This window comes from Chanodichthys erythropterus, chromosome 17 (assembly GCF_024489055.1).
Source record: "Chanodichthys erythropterus isolate Z2021 chromosome 17, ASM2448905v1, whole genome shotgun sequence".
Classification (NCBI taxonomy): Eukaryota; Metazoa; Chordata; class Actinopteri; order Cypriniformes; family Xenocyprididae; genus Chanodichthys; species Chanodichthys erythropterus.
In genome coordinates, this window is record NC_090237.1 from 623,418 (window position 1) to 644,679 (window position 21,262).

Genomic DNA, 21,262 nt, shown 5'->3' on the forward strand with positions numbered 1-21,262 from the left:
TGTATAATAATTTTAGAATGCAACTTAAGACAGTCTTCGAAATAAACAGTCATTATTTGTCATGTATAATGTAAAACGCTGGAACATTTGACTGTCAATCAAAGATACTTTCAGAAAGCATGTATTTGTAAAATGAGCCAATACAAGGCAAAAACACATTGGGAGGGGAAAACGATGAATCTCAGACACATAGGATATGCAAGAGACATAATGTTCTGGCCTGGCATGTCGATGCAAATCACTGACCTGATTTACAAGTGCCCAGTAGGAAGGAACTGCAAGGAGCCCATGATAGGGCATGGCATCCCACTTCTGACACCATGTTATAAACGAGTCTAAACGCTTTCCATATCAATAATATCTGAACTTTATTTGGCTCCGCTCTCCTGGTGAGCAACACACATATTACAGGGCATTTGAAAGAAAATAGTAAAGCAACTTTAATTATCTGTATTTTTTTTTTTTTTTTTTTGCAGAGTTAGAATCATGTTAAAAAAAAAAAAAAAAAAAAAACATAAAATCTCTCAAAAGATCTCAGCTGAGGATGTTCTTTTATCTTTAGTTGATTTAATCAAAAGCTGGAAGTCAGTCGTAGTTCTTGGGAGAAGTTTATTGGGACAAGTCAATACTATAGTACACAGAGAAAGAATATATGCACATTTGTATATATACAGTAAATTATTTAAACTTGACAGTTCAGTTAAAAAAAAAAAAAAAAAAAAAAAAAAAAAAAACACAAATTGTACCTCCATGCAGTACATATTGCTACAAGTTTTCATCTTCTACATTTACATAACAACGATGTACTAAAAACTGGAACATTTTCCTGATTTTTGAGTTTCATTGTACAGATGGCAATGTTGTCAAAACAATCCCAGTTCATACAGATCTGTGAAAATGACTAAAAACACTGTATTGTAGCCATAGCAACTTGCTCTCTGAACATAACCTGCTCCGGAGCCGGTTATGTTCAACGGTTAGATAGCTTAAGAGGAATTCAGATGCGTGTAATATTATTAATATGGTTATATTAATGTATCTAAATTTGTTATATAGTTACAGTTATATACACAATGTTATATTATACAATATATAAATGTTTATTCAATTCTAATATATGAATTTTTTTTATTGTCATCTCATACATGGATCTGCTTTTTATCTTTTATAACAGGTCATCTTCTATGCTATAATTTCTATAATAAAATACATATCATATATGTGATATCTAATTAAATAATTAGCAAATTATTGCACAACCCCCAATAGGTGGTGATGTGCACCAAGTAATCGCCATTAAAACAAAAGAAGAAGAATGAAGTAGAATGGCGTGCTTTTTCTTAGCGTCTGTTTCTATGGTGAATCATCGATTCGTCGCTCTGTTGAGAATGTCTTGTGTGTTAACCGGGAACATACTCTGGGTTGCCTGAACTTACTCCCGGAAGCATTTTTGGAACCAGCATACCTCGAGTAAGGTTTGGGTTAATCAACCGAGATTTCAGGGTATATGTGACAGTAAGTTAACCCTGCTTTCCCCAGGGGTGGAATCACACAAACCAAAACAAAAACAGACATTCAGACACAACACATATTTCAAAGCAGAATAACTGTCTGTGGCATTGCTTTTCAGAGAAACCCCTCCTGTCCTAACTTCCCCGATCTGAGCGGGACTCAAACCCAGGTCCCTGGCATGGGAGCTGGGTGCACTAACAAGGATGTTAATGACCATTAGTCTTTAAAATCAGTCACCTTTTGAGGTCAGGAGAGTGAGGTTTACCTGCACAGCTCTCTATCAGCTGGTCTCCGTTACTAACTAAATATCAGCAAAAAAACATAGACAAATTACATACAACACAATTAAAGCTTTTCCCACAGTCACCGTATAAAAGTTTCCACACTAACTTCTCTTCCACAAACAGGACAGACATGAGGCTTTTATTTTGTATGAACTGTTATCTGGTGCTTCTTCAGTAATGATGGAAAAGCAAACTGCAGTGATCACAGTTATACAGTGTTACAGATGAGCTTTCAGACTGTCATTCCACCTCTTCTCACACATGACATGCGTAAGGCGTCTCTTCAGTGTGAATGCTCATGTGACTATTAATTCTCCTTTTACAGGTGAAACTCTTTCCACAATGAGAGCAGACGAAAGGCTTTATTCCAGTATGAATAAACATGTGAGTCTCAAGGTTTCTTTTTTGTGTGAAACTCTTTCCACACTGAGAGCAGCTGAAAGGCTTTATTCCGGTATGAATTGTCATGTGAACCCGAAGGCTTGCTTTACGTGTGAAAGTGTTTCCACACTGAGAGCAGACGAAAGGTTTTACTGAACTGTGAGTTAGCACATGTTTCTTAAGATTTTCTTTGTATGTGAAACTCTTTCCACACTGAGAGCAGCTGAAAGGCTTTATTCCAGCATGAATCATCATGTGATCCTCAAGGCTTTTTTTACGTGTGAAAGTGTTTCCACACTGAGAGCAGCTGAAAGGCTTTACTGAACTGTGAGTTACTAAATGTTCATTAAGGCATGTTTTATGTGTAAAACACTTTCCACACTGAGAGCAGCTGAAAGCTTTTATTCCGGTATGAATTAACATGTGCTTCTCAAGGCTTGCTTTACGTGTGAAAGTGTTTCCACACTGAGAGCAGACGAAAGGTTTTACTGAACTGTGAGTTAGCACATGTTTCTTAAGATTTTCTTTATGTGTGAAACTCTTTCCACACTGAGAGCAGCTAAAAGCCTTTATTCCAGCATGAATCATCATGTGATCCTTAAGGCTTCCTTTACGTGTGAAAGTTTTTCCACACTGAGAGCAGCTGAGAGGCTTTACTGAACTGTGAGTTACTAAATGTTCAATAAGGTGTTTTTTATGTGTAAAACTTTCTCCACACTGAGAGCAGCTGAAAGCCTTTACTCTGGTATGAATTAACATGTGAATCTTAAGGTGAACTTTGCGTGTGAAAGTTTTTTCACACTGAGAGCAGCTGAAAGGCTTTTTGACTTCTGTTTTTTGAATGCTGCAACTCACTGATTCTTCTCCAGGGACGTCATGATCTTTCTGATGCTGATGTTTCTCCTCCACTTCCATCAGATCTTCTCTTTCCTCTTTCACTTTCACCAAACCTAAATTGAAAACATAAAAATCAATTCAACTTGGACATTTGAAAAATAGAAAGAAATTATGGTTTCGTTTACAAACATCAATGTATTAAAAACAGGAAGGTTTTTCCTTTTCATACTTGTTCATCTACAGAACACAAATTAAGATATTTTTGATGAATTCCGATGGCTCAGTAATCAACACATTCAGATGCAGAGAAAGCTACTAAACACCTATTTAAAACAGTTCATGTGACTACAGTGGTTCATCCTTAATGTTATAGAACGACAAGAATACTTTTTTGTGCACAAAAAAAATAAAAAATAAAAAAAACAATGTCTTTAGTAGCTTTCTAATTATCTTGCTGTCAATGGAGGCCTCACTGAGCCATCTTAATTTGTGTTCTGAAGATTTTACGGGTGTGTAATGTCATGAGGGTGAGTAATTAATGACAGAAATTTCATTTTTTGAGTGAACTAACCCTTTAACACCCTATAAATCCTGAACACTCACTCCCAGTATCTAATTTAGCTGGTTGAATTTTGCATGAAAATGTAATCGACCATAGTACAGTTTTTATGCTGGTGTGTTTTTTTCTGTGTGTGTAGTTCCTCTACTGTGCTCCAGGGGGCCCTATAGGATTTTCTATGTCAAGGGATAAAATGGAGTAGAGTAAAACAGTAAATGATATCTCATGAGAATAATCTGACTGCGGGCGCGGACCAGATATTATTGCTGGCGGGCCAGTCACACCACTGATTTAGTGTGTATTAGCATTACCTGTAGATTTCTTTTTAGCTTTTGAATCTCCAGTTGTCACTGATGATTGTTATTTGGACCTTTCTGGATTACAATCCACCATCAAAATGATAAATTTACTTATTCCAGCTGCTGTGAGAAAAGGCTATAAATGATCCTCCTCACATGATAAAGCCTACTAGCTGGGACTCCTTCTTTATGTAAACAGACGTGACGTAATGATGCGAAGATGAACATGCTTGAATTTCCCACGGAAACCCACCAGTACCAATTTTATTCTAAAACATTCTTACAAAAATTATTACATCATTACATATATAAATACATACACACACTGAAAAATACAAATAAACACAATAGTCGTTACAAATAAAGAATAAACACCAACCTCCTTGTTCCTCGTGTTTTATTCTCCAGGGTTCTGGTTCACTCATGTCCTCCTCACTCTCCTCTTTAACAAACACCATCTTCACAGCAGCAGATCTCAGATCAGATGATACTCCTCCAGATATTCCTGATTGCTTGAAGACTTAGTCAAGATTATAGAATATTATTCAAAACGTTTATTTTTCAAAATACCAACAGCACATTCCTGACAGTTTGTATTAACCCAGATACCACAACAAAACACCAGAGATAGTACTGAAAATTCTTCCTCTGAGGTTTAATGGCGTTTAATCAAAGAAACTGATGTTTCTTAGCGCCACCTGCTGGACTGGAGTTGAGCATATGCAGTTTTTGTTGTTGTTGTGTTCTCAGCATGTTTTTTGCACCATTAGAATCATGTTGTTTAAAAAAAAATGACTACAAATAAAAGAAAACATTAAATCTCTCAAAAGATCTCAGCTGAGGATGTGTTCTTTTATCTTTAGTTGATTTCATCAAAATCTGGAAGTCAGTTGTAGTTCTTGGGTGTAGTTTATTGGGACAAGTCAATACTATAGTACACAGAGAAAGAATATATGCACATTTGTATGTATACAGTAAATTATTTAAACTTGACAGTTCTGTCAAAAAAAAAAAAAAAAAAATCACAAATTGTACCTCCATGCAGTACATATTGCTACAAGTTTTAATCTTCTACATTTACATAACAACGATGTAATAAAAACTGGAACATTTTCCTTTCGATTTTTGAGTTTCATGTACAGATGACAATGTTGTCAAAACAATCCCAGTTCATACAGATCTGTGAAAATGACTAAAAACACTGTATTGTGAAATAATTTGGTTTGCTGGCTTCCATTGCTGCGTTTTCTGCCAACTGGCAAACCAGGGGCGGAATCACACGAACCAAAACAAAAACAGAAATAAAAGACATTCCAGCATGGAACGTGCATTAAAATGTAGAATAACCATCTGTAGCACTGTTTGTTTTTTACAGAAACCATTTCCCAAATATCTGCAAATCTTTTATGTTATTTTTGTGCTTTCAAAAAATTGCATACAACACCTTTAAAGCTTTTCCCACACAGTCAAAGCATAAAAGTTTGATTATCTGGTGCCTTTTTAAAGAATCAACCCTTATTCATTTTCTTACACAAACAGGATGCAAGGCTTTTACTTTGTATGAATTTTCTGGTGCAATCATTTTGATCTGTGATCACAAATTACAAAGCAGAATAACCATCTGTGGCATTGCTTTTCAGAGAAACCCCTCCTGTCCTAGCTTCCCCGATCTGAACGGGACTCAAACCCGGGTCCCTGATGACCACTATTCTCTAAAATCAGTCACTAGTTTGCCTTTTGAGGTCAGGGGAGTGAAGTTTACCTGCACAGCTCTCTACCAGCTGGTCTCCGTTACAAGAACATAGCGTGTTTCCTAAATATCAGCAAAAAAACATTACAAAAATGACATACAGCACTATTAAAGCTTTTCCCACAGTCACGGTATAAAAGTTCACACTCTTATGCTCATGCCTTGTTAAAGAGTCAACCCTAGAAACCTCCTTCAACAAACAGGACAGACATGAGGCTTTAACTTTATATGAACTTTCTGGTGCCTCTTCAGTCATGATGGAAAAGCTAAACTTTTACTGCAGTGATCACAGTTAAATTGCCAAAGGACAGAGTGAGCGCTGTGCAAATGAATGTTCCTCTCAAACCTCTTCTCAAACATAAGGATAAGGCGTCTCTCCAGTGTGAATTCTCATGTGAGTATTCAGATGACTTTTACAGGTGAAACTCTTTTCACAATGAGAACAACTGAAAGGCTTTATTCCAGCATGAATCATCATGTGATTCTTAAGGCTTGTTTTACGTGTGAAAGTGTTTCCACACTGAGAGCAGCTGAAAGGCTTTACTGAACTGTGAGTTACTAAATGTTCATTAAGGTGTGTTTTATGTGTAAAACTCTTTCCACACTGAGAGCAGCTGAAAACCTTTATTCTGGAATGAGTTAACATGTGATTCCTTAAGCTTCTGTTATGTTTGAAAGTGTTTCCACACTCAGAACAGGTGAAAGGCTTTTTTCCACTATGAATTATCATGTGATTCTTAAGGCTTGCTTTGCATGTGAAAGTGTTTCCACACTCTGAGCAGACGAAAGGCTTTATTCCAGTATGAATGCTCATGTGATTCTTCAGGTATTTTGTATGTGTGAAAGTGTTTCCACACTGAGAGCAACTGTAAGTCTTTATTCCAGCATGAACTAACATGTGATTCTTAAGGCTATCTTTACGTGTGAAAGTGTTTCCACATTGAGAACAGCTGAAAGGCTTTTCTGAAGTGTGAATATGCACATGCGCATTTAGTTGTCTTCTCCGTATAAAACTCTTTCCACACTCAGAGCAGCTGAAAGGCTTTTCTCCAGTATGAATCATCATGTGCTTCTTAAAGTTTGTTTTATGATTGAAGCTCTTTCCACACTGAGAGCAGACAAAAGGCTTTATTCCAGCATGAATTAACATGTGAGTCTTAAGACTATCTTTACGTGTGAAAGTGTTTCCACACTGAGAACAGCTGAAAGGCTTTACTGAACTGTGAGTTACTAAATGTTCATTAAGGTGTGTTTTACGCATGAAACTCTTTTCACACTGAGAGCAGCTGAAAGGCTTTTTGACTTCTGTTTTTTGAATGCTGCAACTCACTGACTTTTCTCCAGTGATGTCGTGATCTTTCTGATGCTGATGTTTCTCCTCCACTTCCATCAGATCTTCTCTTTCCTCTTTCACTTTCATCAGGCCTAAAAATCACCAGAGGAAAAAAAAACTACTGTATTTACGATAACACTTTTTAAGAACTGCTTGCACTTGCTTAGAATAAACAGACTAATATTTGAATGTCTTGCATACATTCGAGTGCTCAGTCTGCAATAATCAATATTCACCTTTTTAGATTTCACTTCCAAAATATTCAATCCGTTTTAAAATACAACATAATATTTAACAGGCAATTTTCGCTGCATTTTGTTTCACTTCGCAAATTTGATGTTTATGTTTACATTATAGTGGTGCAATGGTTCAGATAACTCACAGATCAGTTTTAATCGCGGTTTTAGGGTCACGGTTTCGGTACGGTATGTGCTATGTTCATGGAAAATAGTCAAATAAAAATAAAGAAAATAAGAAAAAATACTCAAACTACCAGCAACAGTAGGTATTTCAGGTATCTAACAGTAGTTTTCAGGTACAGAAAATGAATCAAATATAAAATATCTTCATTGTACAAATTAAGTAAAGATTAATCGTTATTGAAGTTACAAAAGCTATTCAGGCAAGAGCAGTGAGTGATTTCTTTGTCATTTGATGTTTAACATTAAAAACAGCAGGAATATTAGGCTGCTGTCACTTTAAGACATATTGCATGATCAAGTACACATACTGTTACACATGCATTGCATTTCTCGACTGTTAAACGTTCACTTAAGACATAACCGACTATGTTTGCAAGGATACTCGCCGAAATGGGCATGTTGAAATAATTTGTGTGAATTTGTCCGTTGAAGCGCAAGACTTGAATGAGAACTCAGTATTTGCGTACTGTCTGAGATAAGCGTGCGCGAGTTCTCTTTCGCGTCTTGCTCTTGAATGTTTAAATTAGCAAGGCTTAAATGAGTTTAGTTTAAACACAGATAACAACATGTGATATATCAGCGACAGGCTCATATCGGACGATAAAAACGGCAGACAGATAAATCGGTCAGGTTCCAGTTTAAATATACAACCATGTTGAATTTCAGCCCCTAATATAAGCCCTAAAAATAGAATGCATTATTTTTTCAATTAGAGCAATTTGAGAAGCTTCTTTTTTTCTTTTTATATTTTTGGCATTAAATTACTTCCATATTAAAGACTGTTTCCAAAGTCTGAAACTAGCATGATGGTTTTAAAGTACTCATATGTCAAAGAAAACGATGCACCCTGTGACTAAATATTGTTATTTATCACTAAAGTAATCAAAATTTAAATATGAATGAAGAATAAACAGCAACCTCCTTGTTCCTCGTGTTTTATTCTCCAGGGTTCTGGTTCACTCATGTCCTCCTCACTCTCCTCTTTAACAAACACCATCTTCACAGCAGCAGATCTCAGATCAGATGATACTCCTCCAGATATTCCTGCTTGCTTGAAGACTTCTTGTCAAGTCTTTTAGAATGAGAATATTACAGGTATTTACTGACCCGATTCAAAATGTGTATTTTTTTTATATACTAAAAATACATCAGATTATGTTGAGCCAGTTCCACAACAAAACACCACAGATGAGAGATCACGCTGAAAACCAGTCTTCTTCTCCTCTGAGGCGGTTGGCAAACAAATGTGTGTCTTAGCGCCACCCGCTGGACTGGAGTGAGTAGCGTCGGGGAAATAATATGGAGAAAAATTATCTATCGAGTGTGTGTTATTTTTTTTTCCTTTAAAAAAGACGATATGCACAAAGAAATGAAAAAGACTTAACATATAGTAGAATGACAGGAGGGCCATTCCGTGTCAAATCAACCAGAGGTCCCCGGCTCAAATTTTTGATTTTCTTCTTTTTTTTTTGTAGAAAGACAAACATAAATAGTGATGAAATCCAAAATATTAAATGTCACAGATGTATATTTACTGGTTAATCCACTATTTTGTAGAGGGGTTTAAAATGACCATTTTCACCTGAGATTTGGAGCAAATTAGAAGAGTTTAAAAATGACTTCTACACAGAGATTGGTAGATCTATTAGTCAAATCTGTTGACTTTATCAATCTTTGTTTCATTATATGCCAACAGTGAAAGCTCAAACATGGCAAAAAGCACTTTTTGTGTTTTTTCCTCAAGTTTGCATGCCTGTAACTCAAGAACTATTAAAGATATCTTAATATCCTTCTAGATTCTGGTTCTTAACAAACTTTTCTTTTGGTATCTTCATTTTAAAGGCCCTCGATGGTTCAATCCCAGAGATATGGAGATCTCAATGCAGCTCCATGAGTAAATTGGTCGACTGCACACATTTTCAGTGATCAAAAACCAAATGTGGGTCACTTTGCACACAGCCGATACTTTCGTCTTTTAAAGAGGAATATCTGAAGAACAAATAATTTTAAAACTAGAAAAGGGTCTTGTGTTTTTGTATCATCTCAATTGTATAAAACATTCCTGAGTGCCATAAATATTCCTTTTCTAAAGTTGTCATGCCTGTAACTCTAAAAGTATTCAAGATATCTTAATATCCTTCTAGATACTCATTCTTAATAAACTTTCCTTTTGAAATATTCATTTTCAAGGCCCTATATAGTTCAGTCCGTTTAAAAAGTTATCTACATTTGGTTTATGACCATTGAAAATGGGTAAAATTCAACAATTTGAACATGGAGTCATATTGGGGTCCCAATATCTGCGGGACCTTAAAAATAAAGAACCGAAAATCATAACTAATGAACTGAAAATCAAGTTATAAAGTCCAAAGTAGAAGATATAAACTCGCATTTGCGAGAAAAAAGTCTGAATTGTGAGAGAATATAAGTAAATTTTATGTAAAATGTTATAGGTTTAAATAGTATTTCATGCTGTAACTCTAGGGTTAATACAATATGTCCCCTGAACTGCATATGTGAATATTATGTAGGCCTATTGTTTAAATCAGTTTTATGCTTTAGTAGTAGGGTAATCATAGCAGGTTTCATCTATATTCTGTCCATTTAAACATCTGAGTTTAGCATCAATCATACTGTTTGATTTTTTTCCAACTTTAAGAAGAAGAGGACATCATGAATCCATTAGGTTGGAGTTGGACGCCTCTGATTCAGCCACTTGAGCAATATAAATCATTTGGCTAAGAGCATGATACTATCAGACTATATCTATGTAAGATTACTTGATAGATTGATCTACCTAAAAAACCAGAGACAATCTCAGAAACAGTTTTATTCAAGACCAAAGCATATGTGCATGAGAGGCTTGGTGAAGATGAGTTTTTAAATTCAAATCAGTTAAATGATTGTTAGGCTGCATAGCATGGTGTCACACCTGTTTTCTGCTGGCACTGACACGACAGGAACGCAGTTTTTTGTCAAATCACACATTAACCAGTGTTGCATTAGCAGAACAACTGAGAAGAGCTGATGCATCGTGACCACACTTCAACACAAGCAAAGACATTTTGAGTGATATAAAAAGCACCTTTCTCATTCTGTTAGTTTGAAGAGTTGCTGTCGTCTGTCTGTGAGCGAATGATTTTTCTGGTCTTCTCCTCTCTCCATTGAGCTCCTGAAAAACAGACAATATTCTGAGGAAATTTTGGTGGATTTGACTGAATCAAGATGCTGCTGATCATTGAAGCTCTTCTTCTCATTTCATCTGCTCTAGGACAGGTAAGCTTGTGTTCTAGTGTGAATATTACAGACATGAACACTGATGATGATGTGATCATTATGATTCCTGTCGCTGCAGGACCACAGAGATGCTGGTGAAGAAAAGACATTTCCACTGGATATGGCACTGAATTCTGTCGATGATCAATATAAAGGCTGTACGAAAGACATGGCGAATCTGGTGAAGACTAAATATCTACAGAAGGAAACATCTGACTCGAAATCTACATTTTCAAAGGCTTGGAAAGATGCTGTAAACAAAAACAAATAGAAGACACCAAGAGACGGCTTGACTATGAATCATTTAAATGCCATTTATGTGTACACAAACTCAGATTTTAAGATATATGAGAATTTCAATAATGCTGTTCATGAAGATAAGAAACAATACAAAAAGAAAAAATACGAATGGTATTCACTTCACTTTTTGTTAACAGACGCAATACAGATTCTGAAGAGAACACAAAATAAATGTTTTCTAACTTTTCGTGGTACAAATATTACATTTAAAAAGAATGTTCAAAATAAAAAGGTTCGTTTTGGGAGATTTGCATCCTCCTCTCTTGATCGTAAAGAAGCAGAAACTTTTGGAACTAAATCTTGTTTTGAAATCCGCACTTGTGAAGGTGCTGAACTGACAAAATATTCTATGCATCTTGAGGAGGAAGAGGTGCTGATTCCTCCTTATGAGACGTTTAAAGTCACTGCCGTCAAGAAAAATCTCTGGTGTGAGACTGTGTTTGTGTTGAACAGCACTGGAATAAGAAATGATCTGAACTGTGCTCTGTTCAAGAAAGCAAATGAGACCATAACAAAGTTCTAAGGCTGTTATTAAATGCACTGAATGTGTTTTTGATATTACATCAGTTCCAACATTTTTCCTCTTGGTTTAGTTTGATTATTCTTTGTCAGAATTTTTTTTTTTTTTAAATGTCAACATAATGTAATAAAGTTTTTTTTTTTACGTGATCCAATTTAATGACCTTGAAGTGAATTTATATTTTTCTCCAATTCATTTCATTTATACTTTCCATCATATTACGGTTAATAATTGTAGTGCTTGCCATCTAACTAACTGCCAGCTATAGCATATAACTGCTAAATGTGTGCAATGCAGCATCAACAGATTGTTTTTTTCAAGTTTTTGCTTCTTGTTGAACGTTTTAAAATTATTTTTTAAACATAACCTTTACTTAGTATTTTTTATCTTAGTCACATGGATTGAGAAGAGCTTCTGTGGAGTTTTTATGGTTTCATTGTAAAGAAGCAGCTTGTGGTTTTGTTGTGTTTGGCTTTACTAACACCATGACACTTTATGAAATGAGCAATAGCTGCTAAAATCTGAGCAATGATTCGTCTCTTTAAAGGGTTAGTTCACCCAAAAATGAAAATTCTGTCATTAATTATTTACTCTCATGTTGTTCCACATCCATAAGCCCTTCATTTGGATCCTCCATTGAAAGCAACAAAATTACCACATTCAAGGTCCAGAAAGGTACTAAAGACATTGTTAAAACAGTCATGTGACTGCAGTGGTTCAACCTTAATGTGATGAAGAGACAAAAAATAAAATGATTAACAAAATAATGGCTTTATTCAACAAATTCGTCTGTCCCCAGTCATTCTCGTTGCAGAGCTTCCGTGTTTACGTCCGAACGCCGGCTCAGTATTGGCCAGTTCCTGCATCACATGCATGCGTCGTGCTGCTCACGTGACCAAAGCCAGCCAATACTGACCCGGATGTAAACACTGAAGCTCTGCGACAAAAATAGCACATGAGAATGACAGGGGACAGACGAATTTGTTGAATAAAGTCATTATTTTTGTTTTGTTTCAGCGCACAAAAAGTATTCTCGTCTCTTCATAACATTAAGGTTGAATCACTGCAGTCACATGACTGTTTTAACGATGTCTTTAGTTCCTTTCTGGACATCAAAAGGTGCATTAATGTTGCTGCCTATGTGTGGATCACATACATTCAGATTTCATCAAAAATATCTTAATTTGTGTTCTGAAGATGAACAAAGGTCTTACAGGTGTGGAAGGACATGAGGGTGAGTAATACATGACCGAATTTAAATTTTTGGCTGAAATAACCCTTTAAGGTTGCCTTTTCATTTTTTACACATGTATTACTGTTTACATATTATTAGGTGACCATTACCATTACTAATGTGTTTTGGTTTGGATGCCCTCTTTTACAGATATTATGTATTTATCAAGCATGCAGTGTGTTTAGTATGGTATTTTCCTGATTCACTAAAATTAATGTCTATAAACGCCTCCTTGACGTACTTTGAGGGGAAAGCGGGGGCTCGTACGGGGGCGACTTGCTACGCCACTGACTACGACGCATGTGTGTTGAGTTTTTCAGTGAATGTGTCATGAATAATATTATTTTGTAAATATAGTGGTAAATTGCATTGCTCCCAGTGGAGGAACAGAAAGCTCGAACCCTTTCATGTTATCTGATTGAGTTCATGAGGAGATTGAAGGGTTACAGATGACAGGAAGCAAGTAGAGAGGGGGTTGAGTGACTAATAATCAAACTAACCTGATAAAAAATATTATTTAATGACTTGAATAAGTCCATTCAAACAAATAATAATAGTTATTCTCAATTATTTACTGCTGAAATAATTATTTTTAAATAATTATTGACTGAATCTAATTGGGATGAGAGACTCGTCATCGCTCAGGTTTTAGCAGCTATTGCTCATGGTGTTAGTAAAGCCAAACACAACAAAACCACAAGCGTCTCTCTTCTGCACAATGAAAACCACAAAAACTCCAACATGACTAAGGTATGAAATCACTTTGAGGAGACTGAATTGGGTCACTTAAAAATAACTTTATTTCATTATGTTGAAATTAAACAAATTGTGTTTCCTGACAAAGAATAATTGAACTAAACCAAGAGAAACAATGTGGGCACTGATGATTATATCTTGTGTTTTTCAGTACCATCCTTAGAGCTTTGTCTTGAATGGTTTCTTGCACAGAGCACAGTTCAGGTCACTTCTTGTTCCAGAGCTTTTCAAACTGAACACAGTCTCACACCAGAGATTTTTCTGATCTCTTTTAGTCCTGACAGCAGTGACTTTAAAAGTCTCATAAGGAGGAATCAGCACTTCTTTCTCCTCAGGATGCTTAGAATATTTGGTCAGATCAGCACCTTCACAGGTGCGGATTTCAAAACAAGACACGTTTCCAAAAAACCTTGTTCTCTTAAGACTCAAAGAGGAAGAAGTAAATGACCCGAAGCGAACCTCTTTATTCAGAACAGTCTTATTAAATTTCATATTTGTTCCGCGATAAGTTGAATAACATTTCTTTTGTGTTTTCTTCAGAATCTGTATTGCGTCTGTTAACAAAAAGTCAAGTGAATACCATTTGAATGTTCTGTTTTTGTATTTCTTCTTATCATTACGAACAGCATTATTGAAATTCTTATATACTTTAAAACCTGAGTTGGTGTACACATAAATGGCAATTGAATGATTTCTTGTCAAGTTATCTCCTGGTGTCTTGTGTTTCTTTACAGCATCTTTCCAAGCATTTGCCAATTCAGATTCAGGGTCAGATGTTTCCTTCTTCAGATAATTTCTCTCCACCTGTTTTGTCATGTTCTCTCTACAGCCCTTATATTGATCATCAACAGAATTCGGTGCCATATCCAGTGGATATATCTTTCCTTCACCAGCATCTCTGTGATCCTGCAGCGACAGGAATCATAATGATCACATCATCATCAGTGTTCATGTCTGTAATATTCACACTAGAACACAAGCTTACCTGTCCTAGAGCAGATGAAATGAGAAGAAGAGCTTCAATGATCAGCAGCATCTTGATCCGGTCAAATCCCTCAGATGCTGGAAGAAAAGAAACACAACAGCGTCTCACAAATACTACATCTAGACAATGTTCACTGACTTCATGCATAATACAGTTCAAAATGTGGTATTTTTGCCATCTTCAAAAAAGTAAAATATTCAGTTAAACCACGATTTATATTGACCTTTTACTTCACCGACAAAATTACCCGAGAATATTGTTGTCTGTGTATCTTTTTTTTTTTCAGGAGCTCAAAGATGAGAAGATCAGAAAAGTCATTCGCTCACAACCAGACGACAAAAACCCTTCACACCAAGAGATGAGGTGGGTGGGGGATTTATATCTCTGAGAGTGTCTTTGCTTGTGTGTTGAGATAGCAGAAGTGTGGTCACGATGCATCAGCTCATCTCAATTGTTCAGCTAATGCAACACTGGTTAATGTGTGGTTTCACAAAGGACAACTCTACTTTCCTGTCATGTCAGTGCCAGCAGAAAACAGGTGTGACACCAAGAGCAGATTCTGATCATGGAAATGTTCATGAATTTCTCCAGATTCCTGCAGAAACTCATCAGTCAGTTCATTTTTATTAAGGGCGACACTAAATATTAATTTATACTTCAGTAGATGTACAGTTTCTTAAAACAACCTTTATATCTGAAGAGTAAATATATGCAGAGACTCTCCTCATATTAATACATAAGATGCATTTAAAAGTTAATGGCCAAAAGTTCACATTGTTATTGCGGATGAAACACGGATAACATTAATTAATATTTTTTATCAGGTTAGTTTGATTATTAGTCACTCAACCCCCTCTCTACTTGCTTCCTGTCATCTGTAACCCTTCAATCTCCTCATGAACTCAATCAGATAACATGAAAGGGTTAGAGCTTTCTGTTCCTCCATTGGGAGCAATGCAATTTACCACTATATTTACAAAATAATATTATTCATGACACATTCATTGAAAAACTCAACACACATGCGTCGTAGTCAGTGGCGTAGCAAGTCGGCCCCGTACGAGCCCCCGCTTTCCCCTCAAAGTACGTCAAGGAGGCGTTTATAGACATTAATTTTAGTGAATCAGGAAAATACCATACTAAACACACTGCATGCTTGATAAATACATAATATCTGTAAAAGAGGGCATCCAAACCAAAACACATTAGTAATGGTAATGGTCACCTAATAATATGTAAACAGTAATACATGTGTAAAAAATGAAAAGGCAACCTTAAAGGGTTATTTTACCCAAAATTTTAAATTCTGTCATTTTGTAATGATCACCATCTGTTCATGTCACGTTCCTACTCACTCCGGACTCCAATTCCCATAATCTCCCTTGCCTATCACATGCACTCACTCCACCAATCACCTGTTGCCACATACAGCCTAGCACTCCACACTGATCACCACACCCAGCTGCACATCATTACCAGGACTATAAAGGACCTTCACACACACCACCTCACCGCAAAGTCTTGTTTAACTGTTGTTGCAATTCTGAGCGTTTCCCTGTATTCCCTGTATTCCCTGTATTCCCTGTATTCCCTGTATTCCCTGTATTCCCTGTATTCCCTGTATTCCCTGTATTCCCTGTATTCCCTGTATTCCCTGTATTCCCTGTATTCCCTGTATTCCCTGTATTCCCTGTCTGCCCTGTCTGCCCTGTCTGCCTGTTCCCTGTTTTTGACCCGTTGCTGCCTGTCCTGATCTTTGCCTGTCCCTTGACTACGACTCTGACTGTTCCTCACTGTTCCTGTTTGTTCCTGCCTGTACGACCACTCTTGTTTTTAATAAAACGCTGCACTTGGATCCCCTGCCTGAGTCTCCATTCCCAACACATTTATTACTCACCCTCATGTCCTTCCACACCTGTAAGACCTTCGTTCATCTTCAGAACACAAATTAAGATATTTTTGATGAAATCTGAATGTATGTGATCCACACATAGGCAGCAACATTAATGCACCTTTTGATGTCCAGAAAGGAACTAAAGACATCGTTAAAACAGTCATGTGACTGCAGTGATTCAACCTTAATGTTATGAAGAGACGAGAATACTTTTTGTGCGCTGAAACAAAACAAAAATAATGACTTTATTCAACAAATTCGTCTGTCCCCTGTCATTCTCATGTGCTATTTTTGTCGCAGAGCTTCAGTGTTTACATCCGGGTCAGTATTGGCTGGCTTTGGTCACGTGAGCAGCACGACGCATGCATGTGATGCAGGAACTGGCCAATACTGAGCCGGCGTTCGGACGTAAACACGGAAGCTCTGCAACGAGAATGACTGGGGACAGACGAATTTGTTGAATAAAGCCATTATTTTGTTAATCATTTTATTTTTTGTCTCTTCATCACATTAAGGTTGAACCACTGCAGTCACATGACTGTTTTAACAATGTCTTTAGTACCTTTCTGGACCTTGAATGTGGTAATTTTGTTGCTTTCAATGGAGGATCCAAATGAAGGGCTTATGGATGTGGAACAACATGAGAGTAAATAATTAATGACAGAATTTTCATTTTTGGGTGAACTAACCCTTTAAAGAGACGAATCATTGCTCAGATTTTAGCAGCTATTGCTCATTTCATAAAGTGTCATGGTGTTAGTAAAGCCAAACACAACAAAACCACAAGCTGCTTCTTTACAATGAAACCATAAAAACTCCACAGAAGCTCTTCTCAATCCATGTGACTAAGATAAAAAATACTAAGTAAAGGTTATGTTTAAAAAATCATTTTAAAACGTTCAACAAGAAGCAAAAACTTGAAAAAACCAATCTGTTGATGGAAGGACAGTTATATGCTATAGCTGGCAGTTAGTTAGATGGCAAGCACTACAATTATTAACCGTAATATGATGGAAAGTATAAATGAAATGAATTGGAGAAAAATATAAATTCACTTCAAGGTCATTAAATTGGATCACGTAAAAATAACTTTATTACATTATGTTGACATTTAAAAAAAAAAAAAATTCTGACAAAGAATAATCAAACTAAACCAAGAGGAAAAATGTTGGAACTGATGTAATATCAAAAACACATTCAGTGCATTTAATAACAGCCTTAGAACTTTGTTATGGTCTCATTTGCTTTCTTGAACAGAGCACAGTTCAGATCATTTCTTATTCCAGTGCTGTTCAACACAAACACAGTCTCACACCAGAGATTTTTCTTGACGGCAGTGACTTTAAACGTCTCATAAGGAGGAATCAGCACCTCTTCCTCCAAAAGATAATTAGAATATTTTGTCAGTTCAGCACCTTCACAAGTGCGGATTTCAAAACAAGATTTAGTTCCAAAAGTTTCTGCTTCTTTACGATCAAGAGAGGAGGATGCAAATCTCCCAAAACGAACCTTTTTATTTTGAACATTCTTTTTAAATGTAATATTTGTACCACGAAAAGTTAGAAAACATTTATTTTGTGTTCTCTTCAGAATCTGTATTGCGTCTGTTAACAAAAAGTGAAGTGAATACCATTCGTATTTTTTCTTTTTGTATTTTTCCTTTTCTTTAAGGACAGAACTATTAAAATTGTTATATATCTCAAAATCTGAGTTTGTGTACACATAAATGGCAATTGAATGATCCTTTGTCAAGCCATCTCCTGGTGTCTTGTGTTTGTTTTTGTTTACAGCATCTTTCCAAGCCTTTGAAAATGTAGATTTCGAGTCAGATGTTTCCTTCTGTAGATATTTAGTCTTCACCAGATTCGCCATGTCTTTCGTACAGCCTTTATATTGATCATCGACAGAATTCAGTGCCATATCCAGTTTTTCTCTGTGGTCCTGCAGCGACAGGAATCATAATGATCACATCATCATCAGTGTTCATGTCTGTAATATTCACACTAGAACACAAGCTTACCTGTCCTAGAGCAGATGAAATGAGAAGAAGAGCTTCAATGATCAGCAGCATCTTGATTCAGTCAAATCCACCAAAATTTCCTCAGAATATTGTCTGTTTTTCAGGAGCTCAATGGAGAGAGGAGAAGACCAGAAAAATCATTTGCTCACAGACAGACGACAGCAACTCTTCAAACTAACAGAATGAGGAAGGTGGGTTTATATCTCAAAATGTCTTTGCTTGTGTTGAAGTGTGGTCACGATGCATCAGCTCTTCTCAGTTGTTCTGCTAATGCAACACTGGTTAATGTGTGATTTGACAAAAAACTGCGTTCCTGTCGTGTCAGTGCCAGCAGAAAACAGGTGTGACACCATGCTATGCAGCCTAACAATCATTTAACTAATTTGAATTTAAAAAGTTGATAATGTGTTATGTGTATACCAGGTTAAAGATTTGTAAACTGACATAGTGTGTCTGCTTCCTGAACAATGCTAGGAAGACTGTTTCAGAGATTGGATGCTAAATAGGAGAAGGTTCTACCACCTGTGGTTGATGTGTCTTTGAAGTTTCAGCTTGAAATTCCTCACAGATCATTTATAAATCCATGTTGTAAATGCCCATTACTGACTACAGTCAAGAACAGGCTGTTTTCATGCATGTGTCTTTAAATGCAAATGAGCTGCTGTGCCCCGCCCCCTCTCCGCAATCACAGTTCCTGCCTCAGTCGGATTCTCTGCCAAGTACTAACAAGACATCTGCTTGTGTAAGCCCTCCTGTTCGAACCTTTGTGGTTTTCTCTGTGCAATGACACTTACAACGGGGGTTTTTATGAGAACAGGGTTGAAGCTTTGTCAGAGTAAAGCTGAAAAGGATGTGTGAACAAGTTTGAAGATGCAGAAAGGTGCATGACCTTAATGAGTTTTCGGTAAGGGGTGAATAATGACTTTAATATATAATTATCTACTTCAAAATCTGAATGTTCTCCACCACTGGCAGCCATGTTGGATTTAGATCAGGCTTACTAATAGATAACTGAAAACTTTAAGCAAATCATGTGACCAGCATACTTGAGACAGACCAGGCATTGATAAATGATAAAAGGATTTAATAAAAAAATTGTTCTTATGCCCCAAAAAAGACAACAAAAACTATATGACTCGTGAGTCACGTTGCCTGATTTAGGGTTAAACTACAAGCATAACTTAAGTAAATGATTTACACATTTTGACCAGTAAATGACACCGTATTCAAACTGCAGAAGTGCAAATTTTAGAACTTTAGAAACTGATCTTTTTTTTTTTCGTTTCAAAAAATATCTGCGTCCACACGAAACCAATGGAAGACTCAAAATGATGTAGTATACATGCCAGACCATTATGTGGCGCTGTAATACTGCCACAGAGATGCACTTAAAGCAGCGTACAAGACTTGGAGCATGCGCATCAATCTTGCGCGCTGTATACAAACTATAGTAAAGCTTAGAAATAAGGCTTTAATTTGGCTCAGTATCTTCTGCAGCATGAACACAATGCATGTTGCTGTTGTTGTTTGCTGTTTTGTGCTGTTAGCGCCGTCTGACAAGGGTCAACACGTGGGGTTCATCGTTTCACAAAATATACGGATAGGCTGTCCACATGAAAACACAAAGTTTTTAAACGTGGTTTAAAAAAATAGCAGTTTCACTTTTAGAAAATGCCAGATCCATGTGGATGGGGCCTAAATGTATTGTCAATATAAACACATTTTGATTTTGATGGAAGTAACACACTCCAAAAAAGTTGGGACAGAGGCATAATAAATGCGAAAAGATTATAGAATATCCAAGATAAACTGTTTTGAAGCGGTCCACAATAAGCAGGTGAACTGGTGACAGGTGAGAGGATCGTGATTGGGTGTAAAAGGAGCAAGACATGGGTCATGGCTCACTACTTTGTGCCAAATTTCATGAGAATTTTCAGACAAAAACACATTTCTCTGTGCAAAATTGCAAAGCATTTAGGCCATTCACCATCTACAACAATGGGATCATTTAAAAAAGCCAACTTCCTCATATGGCATAATTATTGCCATTTGGCATTGAGCGACTGCCTTTACTGATCTCTCATCATTGCTCTTGAAGATAACAAGGTAAATCTGGGGGTATATATAACAGCTCTAATACTAAACATACAGTACTCCTGAGGGATTTGACTGGATCAAGATGCTGCTGATCATTGAAGCTCTTCTTCTCATTTCATCTGCTCTAGGACAGGTAAGCTTGTGTTCTAGTATGAATATTACAGACATGAACACTGATGATGATGTGATCATTATGATTCCTGTCGCTGCATAAGGAATCAATAAAATCCAGAGTATTGTACCTAATAGATGAAAATCAAAAAGAATTAAAACATTAAGACATTTGCAGATAAGAGAGAAGAAGCAGAAGCCCAGAAGAGCAAAGGAGGGAAAAAAGCTCTATTATCAACAACTCAGTCCATATTATACCATAAGCATATCCAAAGCACATTCACTGAAAAACTTCCACTCCTGATGCAACACAACACACTTGCGTCGTGGTCAGTGTGAGCAAGTCAGTCCCGTACGAGCCCCCGCTTTCCCCTCAAAGTACATTAAAGAGGCATTTATAGACATTCATTTTAGCAAATCAAAAAATTCCATACTAAACACACTGCGTGCGTGATAAATACAGTACATAATATCTGGCCATCCAAACCAAAACACAGACGTCAGTATTAATGAATAATAATAATAATAATAATAATATGTAAACATAATAATAAATGAATAAAACATGAGTGCTGTAAAAAAGGCAGCCTTAAGCGGCATATCTCTACCCAAAACCTGTTCACATCCAGTACAGAAAAATAGTCAAGTCAAGTCAAGTCAAATTTATTTATATAGCGCTTTTACAATTGGTA

The 21,262-nt window shown here is 36.5% G+C and overlaps 4 protein-coding genes and 1 pseudogene across 6 annotated transcripts; 1 reads left to right on the forward strand and 4 right to left on the reverse strand.

Moving 5' to 3' along the window:
* Window positions 1-752: 752 nt before the first annotated feature.
* Window positions 753-4,478, reverse strand: LOC137005112 (gastrula zinc finger protein XlCGF57.1-like). Its single transcript, XM_067365896.1, has 2 exons — window positions 4,252-4,478; window positions 753-3,127 (listed from the first exon to the last, which is right to left on the reverse strand). Exons 1-2 carry the CDS (start codon window positions 4,328-4,330, stop codon window positions 2,052-2,054), a joined length of 1,155 nt encoding a protein of 384 aa, XP_067221997.1. The 5' UTR covers window positions 4,331-4,478; the 3' UTR covers window positions 753-2,051.
* A 244-nt stretch (window positions 4,479-4,722) lies between these two features.
* LOC137005029 (gastrula zinc finger protein XlCGF57.1-like) lies at window positions 4,723-8,565 on the reverse strand. The gene is made up of 2 exons (XM_067365776.1): window positions 8,296-8,565; window positions 4,723-7,047 (listed from the first exon to the last, which is right to left on the reverse strand). Exons 1-2 carry the CDS (start codon window positions 8,372-8,374, stop codon window positions 5,975-5,977), a joined length of 1,152 nt encoding a protein of 383 aa, XP_067221877.1. The 5' UTR covers window positions 8,375-8,565; the 3' UTR covers window positions 4,723-5,974.
* Window positions 6,826-11,585, forward strand: LOC137005030 (GPI-linked NAD(P)(+)--arginine ADP-ribosyltransferase 1-like; annotated as a pseudogene).
* Window positions 11,586-13,594: 2,009 nt separating this feature from the next.
* Window positions 13,595-14,805, reverse strand: LOC137004935 (ecto-ADP-ribosyltransferase 5-like). 3 transcript variants are annotated; one of them, XM_067365660.1, is made up of 3 exons: window positions 14,696-14,791; window positions 14,449-14,525; window positions 13,595-14,369 (listed from the first exon to the last, which is right to left on the reverse strand). In XM_067365660.1, the coding sequence occupies exons 2-3, from the start codon at window positions 14,497-14,499 to the stop codon at window positions 13,623-13,625; spliced, it is 798 nt and encodes a 265-aa protein (XP_067221761.1). In that variant the 5' UTR covers window positions 14,500-14,525; window positions 14,696-14,791; the 3' UTR covers window positions 13,595-13,622. The 3 variants fall into 3 exon arrangements, with proteins under 3 accessions (XP_067221761.1, XP_067221762.1, XP_067221760.1); XM_067365661.1 differs by having other exon boundaries at window positions 14,672-14,701; XM_067365659.1 differs by having other exon boundaries at window positions 14,449-14,805.
* Window positions 14,806-16,938: 2,133 nt separating this feature from the next.
* LOC137004936 (erythroblast NAD(P)(+)--arginine ADP-ribosyltransferase-like) lies at window positions 16,939-19,162 on the reverse strand. Its single transcript, XM_067365663.1, has 2 exons — window positions 18,363-19,162; window positions 16,939-18,283 (listed from the first exon to the last, which is right to left on the reverse strand). The coding sequence occupies exons 1-2, from the start codon at window positions 18,411-18,413 to the stop codon at window positions 17,561-17,563; spliced, it is 774 nt and encodes a 257-aa protein (XP_067221764.1). The 5' UTR covers window positions 18,414-19,162; the 3' UTR covers window positions 16,939-17,560.
* Between the last annotated feature and the right edge of the window lie 2,100 nt (window positions 19,163-21,262).